At 28.5% G+C, this 13907-nt stretch overlaps 2 protein-coding genes across 2 annotated transcripts; one reads left to right on the plus strand and one right to left on the minus strand.

Annotated features, from left to right (window-relative positions):
* Positions 1 to 1346: 1346 nt before the first annotated feature.
* On the plus strand, positions 1347 to 3086 carry LOC119687845 (ras-related protein Rab6). The gene has a single exon (XM_038102358.1). The coding sequence runs from the start codon at positions 1735 to 1737 to the stop codon at positions 2359 to 2361; it is 627 nt and encodes a 208-aa protein (XP_037958286.1). The 5' UTR covers positions 1347 to 1734; the 3' UTR covers positions 2362 to 3086.
* A 4681-nt stretch (positions 3087 to 7767) lies between these two features.
* Positions 7768 to 11752, minus strand: LOC119687711 (threonine--tRNA ligase 1, cytoplasmic). The gene is made up of 5 exons (XM_038102125.1): positions 11620 to 11752; positions 11113 to 11176; positions 9686 to 10125; positions 8952 to 9622; positions 7768 to 8889 (listed from the first exon to the last, which is right to left on the minus strand). Exons 2-5 carry the CDS (start codon positions 11165 to 11167, stop codon positions 7974 to 7976), a joined length of 2082 nt encoding a protein of 693 aa, XP_037958053.1. The 5' UTR covers positions 11168 to 11176; positions 11620 to 11752; the 3' UTR covers positions 7768 to 7973.
* Between the last annotated feature and the right edge of the window lie 2155 nt (positions 11753 to 13907).

Raw genomic sequence — 13907 nt, forward strand, 5'->3', positions numbered from 1 at the left:
ATTTTGATTTATTGCAAAATTTTAATTTAACGAAACGTCAAATTTTCTTTTGTTTATATTTTACAAATTCAATATAAATAATTTAAAAACATAATATTTATTTGAAAAAGTTAAAAATTAATTATAAGAAAGAACGAATAATAAACTCTATTAATATATCTAAGATTTGTAATAAATTAATCAAAGAGGCTTATGCAGTATATGAAACTAGCTAGTAATGGCTCAAAATCAAAATAATAATCCCACGAATATTAAATCGCATCAAAGGGCCATGTATAACGTAAACAAAAATGACAAATGTCAAAAACAGCTCATAATATCATCAAAGTCTGTTCAAAACTTTCATTGAGCATGTTTAAAATTGAACTCTTACAAAATTTACGCAAAACGCAACGTACTAACGGCAATAAATCTTGTAAATCTACAAAAACCATTTTAGTTAATACCAATTATTGGCATAGATGGCATTTGTGAAATTTATGCTAATATTTGCAATAAATTGTGCAGTTTAAACGGGATATTACAGTAATTTTCAACATTGTCTTACGCATCATGAAAAAATTTTATATCACTATTTGTTGAAATAGGACTGCATATTTGTCATTAATTTACTACAATATAATAACTTTGTAATATTGCTTTTGTTTTTATTAAGTTCATTCAACACACTATCCAGTATTAACGGAATAATTTTATTAAATACTTGAGGTAAGATGAGGTGATAACACAATCACACGTTTTGCTTATTAGCACCGCTAATGAGAGTAATTTACTATACAAAAATCTTTCATATAAATAAGCTTATTATCAATAAATCAGCTCATTTAAGGTGATAAATATCGAATGTAACCTTTAAAAATATATTTCCAACAAGGGAAATCATCAAATTTTGAAATATGTGTCATATGTTTTATATATAAAATGTATTTTTCACTATATTTTTGAAATTAATAACATGTTAGAGTTCTTTCTCTATATTCAAATTTAAAAATATGCACTACTTTCAAAATATTTTCCCGGTTTTATTTAAGTCAACAGTCACTGACATTTATTTAAAAAAAAAATGTCACTTTTTCGTTATCTGAACTTTATCATACATATTTATACATATTTATTGTAATATGTAATATAATTATTTAATACGAAAATAATTTATTAATATTTTTATTTTTTTTTGTGTTTTCTAATGTTATCTTTAATAGTTAATAATAACACTAAATCTTATATTAATAAACTATTGAAGTTTTAAAAGTGCCAGATCATCGCTTATATCAGCTTAAAAATTATGTTTAATTTTATGTTCGCTTTATATTTCCTCTTACCAACACTTTTAAATGTGACAGCAATTATTACAAGTTTCTTAAGAGTGCAACAACAACATAAAATCCATTGGTGACTCAGTAGAAAGCGGTCGAAAAGAAAACTAAAAAGTGGTGATGAAAATTTTTTTGTCAATTTGCTATTTAAGAAAATTAAAATTCGCGATTTTATAAAATTGTATTTATATATATTTTAGTGTGTTTATGTAGTTAATAAATAATATAATATTAAGGGTGAAAAGAAGTTGATAGCAACTTAAAAAATTATATTGCCGGAGAAATTAAGCCCAACCCAAAGTAAGCAAAAAGGTCAGCAAACCTGCAAATTAAATAGACGTCGAAGAAAACATATATACTCTAGCTAAGAAAGTAAACTATAGAAGAATTTAATAGTATTAAAATAAACACAACTACTATGTCATCAGGAGATTTTGGAAATCCACTACGTAAATTTAAACTTGTGTTCCTTGGTGAACAAAGTGTTGGTAAGACTTCATTAATCACACGTTTTATGTACGATAGCTTTGATAATACGTATCAGGCCACAATTGGCATCGATTTCCTTTCTAAAACCATGTACCTAGAGGATAGAACTGTACGACTGCAATTATGGGATACAGCTGGTCAAGAACGTTTTCGATCACTCATACCCTCATATATACGTGATTCAACAGTGGCTGTGGTAGTTTACGACATTACGAATACAAACTCTTTCCACCAAACATCAAAATGGATCGATGACGTGCGTACAGAGCGGGGCAGTGATGTCATTATTATGCTAGTAGGCAATAAAACGGATCTTTCTGATAAAAGACAAGTATCCACTGAGGAAGGCGAAAGAAAAGCAAAGGAATTAAATGTGATGTTTATAGAAACGAGCGCAAAAGCGGGATACAATGTAAAACAGCTGTTTAGGCGTGTAGCAGCCGCCTTGCCTGGTATGGATTCAACAGAAAATAGACCATCGGAAGATATGCAAGAAGTAGTACTTAAAGACTCACCCAATGAGACAAAAGATCCCGAAGGAGGCTGTGCCTGCTGAATAAATAAACAGCAATCTGATATAGCTAACGTAAAACATATAACCAATTTTAGTACGATATATGAATAGGCAATATGAGAGCGAGAAGAAAATTGAAACAATTCTATTTTTAAGTTTATTTATAATAAAATAAATCAATTAAGATAATAAATATGAGTAATCAACCACGATAACCACGAAAAAATGTAACAAGGATGAATGAAGTACCAATATCAATTGCATGCGGTTTGCTGAGTCTCTGAGGAATTAAATTGATGACTCCAATAACAAACAGAAACCACGACAAATGCAAATATATCAATTACCTTTTAAACCAATCGCTGCACAATCTTAGAGCTAAACTAGAAATGATGAATTTTATATTCTTACCAGTGTCATTATTGTTCTGTATCAAATTGGTTTTCATTTGATAAACACTCAGACTTAATTCTAACTACTTCATATTTGTAAATGAACCTGAATTGTTCAGATGCGACTTTCCTAAACTTAGATTAATATATATCTATATAGTTAAATATACAATAATTTAAAGCATGAATTCCATTCTTACTCAAACTTTCAAAATATCATTATCCTACATTCCGACTGATTTATATAACTTTTCAGCAATACGTTCATTATTTTGTGTACCTTTAAATTTATACTCAGAATTTCAATAACCCTCACTCAGGTCAATTAAAAGCTATGTATTTTCTTAAATAAAAATTCGGTCTCAAAATTCAGCATTCCTAGTATTTTTAATGTTTAGATTTATTTTTCAAAAAGTACGTTTCACTAGATTTTTACAGATAAGTATGACGGTGGAGGTTGACATATATAGGCTGTTATTTGCATATATTATCCATTAACTTATCTATTATAAGTTTCTAGATTTTTAAGGCTTGGAATTGTTAGAACAAAATCGTGACAAAGCAAACACGCTTACAGTTCCTTTTTATTTTGCGTCTTCATAAAACATATTCAGTTGGTATTTTTATTCTAATGGCATGAGGTTCTTGCTATTAGTATCTTGTTATAATTGCTAACAGCATAGAGATGAAATCCCTATTTTTATATTCTGTTTGCATAGGCAATGTAGATGGCATATATTCTTGATCAGCTCTCTGAAACAAATCCAACTGCCCATATATCAATTTGAATGGAAATAAGTTTTTAGAGTGTGAGGTAGACACAGGAGCTTTTGTATATAGAATTTTTGGAAAGAGATCTATTACATTTGCCAAAATTACCAGAAATGAAATGATTAAGCTGATAGCTGGCTAATAATTAAATTTAATAATAAGAACATACTTTATATTACATACAATATATTTGGTTGATATTTGCTATGATATTTTTTGGATTTTAATTGAAATCGGTTTTGGATATAGGTTTTGAAAACGAGAGTTAATTTATTTATATTTTTACCAATCTTGAATAATAAAAGATACAACAAATATGTTACTATCAAAAAATAGAATGGGCGTTAAAAATTTGGCTATATCTTCCATATGAGCTAAGTGTAGCGGCACTAGTTTTCACATTGAAAAATATTTTTATTTACTTATTTTTGACTCTGTCCCAAAACTAGGGGGACATGTATGTTTATAATATTATACATTGTTATTAAAAATAAACCTGATCATTTGTAATTTGCATATATAAAGCTGGCATACAATTTAATGGTTATAGTATTGAAGTTGTTTCATTATTTAATAAGATTGATTGTAGAGTGTCTAAAATTAAATCAAACATCACAGACAATTATTTTATTGATCGATCAATATAAATATATAAACTGAATCTGAATCTGAAAAACTGTATTTTGTTAACTCTCAATAACACTGTGTAAGGGGTATCAACTTCGTCAAAACTTCGTTTTTCCTTTTTTTCTGTGCAGTTGATTGGAGTGTTCTTTTTGCAACGTGGGCCATATCAAAATAGTGGTTTTGCAAAATAATCCCTTTTTTCAGCTTCTATTATAGAACTAGACAAGTAATATAAGAGTATTTTCAACAGTATAATTGCTTAAGGCAACAATTTTATATGTTAAAGCTGATTAATTGCACGAATAAATCAAAGAGATTCAATTCTGTATTCTATTTTGCTCTATTTTGTATCAATTTATGTTGTGATTACATGAGACCAATTTGCATTTACATATATTTAACTCCAATTATATATATAAAGGGAAAAAAGAGAGTTTAATCCTTTTTAGTCTTTAAGAAGTTCATTCTTAAAATCCGTTTATTATTTTCCCACTTCTCCTATTTAAACTATTTTTTTTTTAATAGCACATAAAAATTGAGGCTTGAAATTCCAGCGGTTATATTAACTTACTCTTATATATATATATATATATATATATATATATATATAATATATATATATATATATATATATATATATATATAAATAATATTTATTAATAATAAAAATAAAAAAAAATTACATTTAATAAAATGAATTAAAATTGAGTAAAATAGATTATTATAATTGAATTATTAACTTCAATCGTACACTTAAAAAATGCCACTTAAGCTTTCTGAAAGTCATTTTAAATAATAATAAAAATTAAAAAAATAACAACGAAAATCTAGCTTAATTGACAAATTATTTATAATAAAGTTTTAATACATATTATGATAATGATATATAATAATAGGAAAAATTGTAATTTTTTATCCTTTTGCTTTATGTTTTGATAAAATGTTTTTACAAAATTTATTATTTTATATGTTATTAAATTAATTTTTTATGCAATTATAACATTTTGGAGATTAGCATTTTTACCATTAAAAATATCATAAAAGCAAATAAACACTAAAATCAATATTATTTATATACTAAATTAATTGTCATGCTAATTAGTTTGTGTATTTCAAATTACATTGAAAGAGAATAAAACAAAAATTACAATAATAAATCGGATAAGCGATATGAAATTATTATATTAGTTTTTAGAACAATTACAGATAGAGAGAAGAATCTGGTTATAAAGTATCGCTATTACATTGAAGTCTACCGCAACAAACATAGCATCAGTGATGTCGAATATCTGTAATGATTATGCTCTCCATATTGAGGTAATGTCTTTTTCAACACTACGTTTGTTCACAACAGTGGTCTCAATAGGCATTTGCATGAAAAGTTTGAGAATAAAAAACATTTCACAAATGCCGCACATACTGTCCTGGTCCAATTAATGTCTGGATAAAACTACGTTCTTAATAGTTGCTTATCACGCATAAACATGTTTGAATCAAATGTGTTACCCCAACTGCAACTCTACTCATCATAATGCCTCCCTTCTCTTTTTATGTCCTAATGCACACGCAAATATACACTCAATTTGCTTAGGGATATGTTACTGTTATATTGAGTTTCTATCTCAATTTTCCTCTCTTCTGGCCGCGGTTCAGTTCGACAATAAGTTCCTACTAATCCCTTTCCTAACTTCTACCTTATACCTTCTTACTTCACCATTATACTTCATTGTGCAAGTTTTTTCATCTTTATGTGTGCATGCCTTACAGGTGAATTTGGATCATAATATCAAGAACACTATATCTAATATTAACAATTAGGCTAATAGGGCTTTCCTTACATTCATATCTATATATGTCATTACAGTTCATACCAATTTAATTCACTTAACACTGCTGCTAACTTGAATAACAACTTAAATATCAGAACATCACATGTATTCAAATAAATTCTTACCACTGCTATTAAAAACCATTCAACTCTTTAATATTCATAGTAGTCATTAAAAATACAATTTCTCGTAGTTCTATACTATATATCAAATAATCTGCATGCATATTAATACTAAAAACTACTTTCGCTGAAATTCGTTTATTCTAAACTTATGAGCGACCCAACTGAAGAAAGCTACTATAATTAGCAAATCGAATTATTCTGGTACAGTTTTTAGGTCATGCTCTACCAATTGAGACTGCATTTCGTTAAAATTTAGTTCTCAAGAAAACTTCATTGTATAGAGCAGCTAGAGTTAATAAACGCATTAACAACCATTGTGGTGGATCGGTTTTGCAAAGTGTGCAAACTTTAATATAATACAGGTTCATATACTCATATACTCTATATATGTATATTATATATAATGTTTCCAATAAAATTTTACAAACAAAATTGTTGAAGTAAAATTTTGCAGTCTGATTATTACGCTTTTCAAAAACGTATAGAAAAGAAAGAATAGATCTCATGGGTCACATAAAAGATTATTTATAAAATAGGCATTATGATTTTTGAAAAGCTTACTTTTTGAATTTGTTTAATGAAAATGGGGCACTATATCGTATAGACAATTTTTAAGGTTCCAGTCTTAAATTTATATGCTTTCATTTATTTAATAGAGGTCTTATATCTACCATGTTAATCAATTATAATTTGAAACTATATTTGGTGTAGTACAATACATATGAAGAGAAGTATGGCATTTAATTACTGATTTAATAAAGAGTAAATGTGTTATGACTAAGAGTTAAAAGTTTTTTCAAGGTTTATAGGTACATGTTTATATATTGCATATATCTATCATCATTTTAATAAACGAGGTCATTACTGTATTATTTTATTACAGACAGCACAAGGGACAATTAATATTACAAATAAAACTAACAAACAGAAATAGATGATGGCAAACGATTTCAAAAAAAAGTATAATTGATCTTAAAAAATTGTCGGTGTCCAATATCGTATGTAATATGTAATAGTTTACCATAGGAACGTTTTATGGTTAATATTTAAATAACTTAAACTGGGTAATGGCAGATTATATCTATTATAATATGATCAACGATTTTAATTTTATAATACTATTTCTATATGAGAAGGTTTGGCCAATCGTATACATTATTTGAAGTTATGAATCCGTAGTATAATATTTAAATATAAACTATTTCTGGACGTACTGGAATTATGTAGAATTATTATAGTAAATTTATTAACTTTGGTTTGCTTTAAAATAAATACATGGATTAGAAAAAAAAACTACCTTGCCTGCCGTGTGATATCCTTCAACAATTTAGGAAATTAATACGGGTGCAGTCAAAGTGCATAGAAGGGTCCTAAAAATGCATACGAAGTAATATTTCACAACTAGAAGACCCGTAATGTTATAACCGCCCCTTAATGTTATTTGATTGATATCAAAGCAGTGGACATGAACTAATTTATTGCTATGGACTAGTTAATCTCAACAATCAGACAAATACTTTTATTAGACTGAACTAGTCTAATATTAGAGAATCACCAAATCACCAAATGTTGTTCACCCCTCTCTCGTTAAAGCAACAACAAAAACAAAAAACTCAAGTGCAATTCATTGAAAACACCAATAAAGCATCATTTGAAATAAAATATAAAATTATTTAATTATTACGTCTTAAATATCTTTATTTTGGTTTTAGATTTTACGATAAAGCCAGCCATTAATGACAATTTTAAATATTTTTTTCCATAGTTTTTAATAATTTTGAAGCAAAAGATGTAGATAATAATTTGTAAGCAATTACAATTTTTCCTTTTTCAAAGATAAATAAGTGTATATATTTTAAAAATAAATTAAATAGTGTGAGTGTGATACTTTACGAAATCACAGACGTTGTTTAGAAATTGTCTTCGTCTGTTATAAATTCATCTCGTATCTTTTGTAATTTTGTTATTAAGTCTGCAACTGAAACCTCACCATGTACCTTATTGTCACGTGTGCGCACATTCACAGTATTGGACGAACGTTCCTTTTCACCAACAACTAAAATGAAATTAAACTGTGCAAGCTGTGCGTTACGTATCTTCTTGTTCATAGTATCGCCCGCATCAACATCGGCCTCAGCCATAAAACCAGCAGCATGGAGCTGTTCTTTTACTGAATGTGCATATTCATCGAAACTAGGTCCAACTGGTACTACCATTACTTGACGTGGTGATAGCCAGAAAGGCCATTTACCTGCATAATTTTCAGTCAAAATCGCAATCATACGTTCTACTGATCCGAGTATAGCACGATGTATAATGACAGGTCGCTTCTTCTCTCCATCGTCTGCAATATAATTTAAGTTAAAACGTATTGGCAGTTGAAAATCTAGTTGAATGGTAGCGCATTGATGAGCACGTTTTAATGCATCCATAATGGTAATATCGATTTTTGGACCATAAAATGCTCCATCGCCTGGATTTTCTTTCCAAGGCATACCGAACTCATCGAGTGATTCGGCTAGCGCCTTTTCCGCATCATTCCATTGTTCCAGCTCGCCGAGGTATTTTTCAGGTCGTGTAGATAATACTAAATTGAATGAGAAACCAAATATACCATAAACATGGCGTAAAAAGTCCAAACAACCCTTCATTTCGCTTTTAATCTGTTCTGGAGCACAGAATATGTGCGCATCATCTTGTTGGAAACGACGCACGCGAGTGAGACCAGTGAGTGCACCTGATAGCTCATTACGATGTAACACACCAAAATCGGCCATTCGAAGCGGTAACTCTCGCCAAGATCGATTACGGTTATCAAAAATAAGACTTCACAAAAAATTGATAGTCAACATAGATAAAATATATTTATTATATCAAATAATACTCACCAATGACCAGGGCAATTCATTGGCTTAAGTGCAAAAGTTTCCTTTTCCACTTCAAACGAAAACATATTCTCAGCATAATGTTGCCAATGGCCAGATGTCATCCATAATTTTGAGTTGTAAATATTCGGTGAAATAACTTCTTGAAAACCTCGTTTTCTGTATTCAGCTTTTATAAAATTAATGAGTGTGTTATAAATGTGTGCGCCTCGAGGTTGGAAAAAACATGAACCAGGAGACAATTCATGGAAAAAAAATAGTTCCTGTTCGCGTCCAAGTTTACGATGATCACGTTTAGCAGCTTCTTCTTGTATTTTCTCCCATTCCTTTAATTGTTTAGGATCTGGAAATGAAATGCCATAAACGCGTTGTAATGTTTCTGCATCAGCTTTGCCTTCCCAGTAGGTAGAAGAGTTTTTGGTTATTTTAAGTGCCTTTATTTTGCCAGTATGACGAACATGTGGACCGCGACACAAATCAATCAATGATCCGCATTTGTAAACAGTGGTTGTGTCAGTGTCGACTTTTTCATTAAGTATGCGGCACTTAAATTCATTGTATTTAAACATTTCAAGTAAATCTGATTTTTTCATTTCCAAACGTTCAAATGGCTGTTTCTCTTTGACGATTTGTTTCACCAAACCTTCCATAGCAGGATAATCATTTGTAGATATCTATTAATGTTAATATTAAATTTATTTAGTTAAAAATCATATTATTAATATGTATTTACTTACACCATCACCTTCTATATGCATATCATAGTAGAAACCACTTTCAATTGGCGGTCCATAGCACAAATGACCGCCATATATGCGTTCCATTGCCTCACCCATAATATGAGCTGAACTATGCCAGAACACAGCCTGAGCATCTGGATCATCAAATTTCAGCAATTGTAATGAGCAATTTCCTTCTAAGACGCGATCTAAATCCCATACGACGCCATTTACTTTGGAGATGACTGTGTTATCTGCCAAACCTTGGCTAATACCTTTTGCCACATCATAAGGCGTGGTTTCCCATGATACAGCATCAACTTGCTTACCATCTGGTAAGGTTACTTTAATAGTATCGCGTGGTTTAGCGGCTATTTCTGCAAGATATTTTGCCTTACATTTCTCCCATAAAGCATCACGTTCTGCTATATATGTTGGCCAGGGGTTCAGTTCTTTTACTGCAAATAAATAAAAATTCATTATTAAAATCATTAAAATTGTATATATTATAAAAACAGGATTGATAAGCAAAACCCCTTAAAATTTGATTAATTATAAAAAGACTTATCTTCAAATTGTTATAAAAAAATTCAGATAATTTTTTTAACATATCAAAATTTAAAAAAATTGTGCATCACATATTTTAGATAGTTAGATGATTTGGATTTATTTTAATATTTACATAATTTTTTTATTTATATAATTTTTTTATTTAAATAATTTAGGAAACTTTATAAATAAAATTAACTAGACGATAATACAGTTTTCTCATTCAAAATGTAGAAAAATTACGTAGGCAATCAATCCCAATTTAGCTCAAATAATGACCCGTTAAATTCTTATATATTATCTATTGTTGGCTTTAGGACTTTCTCTTCTGCAAGAGAACATCATATCCTAAACTGTGATGTAGAAATAATTCATATTAATAAATTTACGATTAATAACCTCGGTCTCAATTAGCCATTTTTCTGAAATTATAAACATAGACAACTGTTAGTTTTATCGCATGTCATACGAGATGTGTTGGCTATTGCTAACGCATATATTTAGATTTAATAGCATCTAAAATGCAATAGATCTGTTGACTTTATATACCATTTATGGCAGAACAAAAAAGAAGTAGCAGAACGTGACTAGTCACCTTATGATATCAATATAAGGTTAATATAGATCATTAACGGATCTAAAGAGCAGGAAATATGAATGGATTCAAAGCGAATACATTACTTACATACATATATGTACATATTGTTATTTGTATTTTATTATTTGATTGTGAAAATGCTCTAACAAAATGAAATCTCAGAAATAAGCACGTGCGAAATGTTAATAACGTTATTGATTGCATTTACACTCTTTACACAAGTTTTAAACTGCAGTTGTTGATAATAAAAACACTTTTTTTTAATATACTTCTGTTAATAATACTATTTATTAGTCACCTGATTTGCCAGCGTCTCCAGCGACAGCAGTATTCTTCTGTTTCTCTTTCTTCATTTTAGTTGCCTGCAATAACGCAAAAAAAAATAAATAAAAATATTGTAAAATAACTGAAGTGTTTTAAGTGGTACAAATTAAGTTAATTTAACTTTAAACAACAAATTGAACAAAAAGTGGTGTTCGAGTAATATGGACTCTTGTACAATTATCAATTGAACTAACTAGTTATTTTCTCAATCCCAGATAATGAAACAATTTTTGATGAATTGTCGAATTCTTATGAAAAACAACAAATACTTTTGAAATGCTTTACTTTTCATTTTAATTGTGTTTTGGGGCCGAGTTTTTATCGTATAAATTATATTTTAATTTCGTTTATTGATATTATTATTTTTTGGTTGTTTGCCGGTGCTATTGTGCGTTGTTTAAACAACTGTCGTTCGTAAAATATTTGTATTATTAAATGATGTCAAATAATATTACATATATACTTTTTTTTTATAACGAACCTAACAGTATGAGTATTAATGGTGAAATGTTATTGTTTGCTTAGATAGCACAAGTTTTTCGAATGTAGTTTTTATCTTTTACTTCTTCTGACTACTTTTCTGATGCAATAAACTGAACATTTTGGGTAAATTGCAGATATGCGAACAGCAGAAACACAATACGCAAAGCAGGGTTACCATGAGCTTAAAACTAAACAAAAGGCCAGTTTGCTTAAAAGCTATCACAACTACACCCATGCACACGTACGTTGTAAAAACATTTAAGCATATACAATGCATATGAATAGAAGTAAATAAATAAATTGTTAACTTTGTTAACTCTTTTTAAGCACGAGTGTTAAATAAGTGGATTTAATATAAACAATTATTTGTATTAGGTTGTGTAATAAGTTTGTGGAGCGTCATCTATTCTTCAACAGCAGAACTAAAGATTTAACACCATTTTAATATTCAATCTATTCAAAAAGAGCTTAAATCTTTTGAATTGAACGTATTAGTATAATTTTCAACAGCGGAAAACTATAAAATAGAACACCCTGTAATGATCAAATTCCTTGTAAAAAAGATTTAATGGTAATGGAAATTTGTACCAATACGTAAAATGTCTAAGGTGAATCTGCTCCAAAAACTCAAAAACAGTCATTTGTAAGTGGGTTGTTTTATTTAAAAATGACACTTTAACACAAGAAATCATACCAATAATATAGAGAATGATTTTAGGAGATCATCGATCAATCGGGAAAAATTTAATAAAAGCTCTAAGCATTTTATTATGCACAAAGTCGCTAACAATATCACAAAAATGTGATATGAATGTTTTATAAATAATCGACGATTTAGTAGACCGTTTTATCAGTACAGATGAGAGTTGTGTCTAGGGTCTACCATCATCACTCTGGCGTGAATAAGCGTCAAGAAAGTTTTAACTCTGGTTTTTTGTGATGCAAAAGAAATTTTGTTGTTAAATTAATACCAAACTGGTAAAATAATTAATTGAGATTATTAAAACAACAACATTTCATTTTACATTTTAAAATATTGATATTTTAATTAGTGAAGTGAAAAAATTAGAAAACAATAACTAATTTAGTATCAACATCTCAGACAAGGATCAACACAAGACGCCAATTACGGTAAATTTACTGCACATCGTTTAAATAATGAAAAATAATTGAAAAACACAAGTAATGTAAACAGTTACTTGACAGTCAAAAAATGATGTGGGATTTGTTTTTTTTTTTATATTTTGTGTTCTTCTTTCAATAATATTATAATTTTTTTTATGTTCATATTCCTAATACAATAATTAACAAATATATAAAATAAAAAACATACATACTAAAACAAAAAGATGTCTTTTTTTGAAAAAGAAGTTGAAATTTTCAATTTTTTTTGAATGTGTAAACTCATACTTGACAAACTGTATGTATGTTGAAACTTATAAATAATTTAAACTAAATTATTTTTTATAATTAGCTGAAGAATTTAATTGATTAACTGGTATTGTTACTACTTTCTGCCAAGGATGAATTTTATTAAAAATTTCTGAAGAAAAAAGGTTTCTCTTCGTAAAAGTTTATGGTTCATAAGTGCAAATTTAAATTTTGTAGTTAAACTTTATTTCAAAATATTATATTATTTTACATGTTCTTCACATCATCATCAGTGTGCATATAGTTTGATATGAACTAATATATTTGTATTAGATATCACGGAGAACTGTGTCTTCAACTTCAAACAAAAACAATATAAAGAAATTGTAAAGGAATTATCAGTTCAATGTTAAATATGTTTTAAAAAATGATGTAATTGTATTGATGCTTAGATGAGTATTGGTCCTTTGCCAACAAGGTACTTGGGTCTCAACGGAGTGGTCCATTGCCTCAACAGTTCTTTTGTTCAAGGTTTATACAATTGTTAAGCTTTAGGAAATTGTATATATTTAATCACATATGCCTAGCTATGAAAATATATTTTAATAGAATTTGAACAAATTATGAACAGCAATTGCACCATTAGATATCTGAATGCCTTCCTTTAGCATTCCAGATAAACATTTAAAAATTGCTATTTTCCAAAGTTTATGATTATTCAGTACTCGCGTTTAGAAGGCTTTGTACTTGAGTCAAAACAGTATTTCTCGACTAGTTATTTCGTCAGCAAATGTTTTCAATAACTACGCGACAGTATTTTCCTATCCTGTATATATGCATATATATACATATATATATACCATATATATATACCATATATATACATATATATATACCATATATATACATATATAT

The sequence above is a fragment of the Teleopsis dalmanni genome, chromosome X (genome assembly GCF_002237135.1).
Source record: "Teleopsis dalmanni isolate 2A chromosome X, ASM223713v2, whole genome shotgun sequence".
Lineage (NCBI taxonomy): Eukaryota > Metazoa > Arthropoda > Insecta > Diptera > Diopsidae > Teleopsis > Teleopsis dalmanni.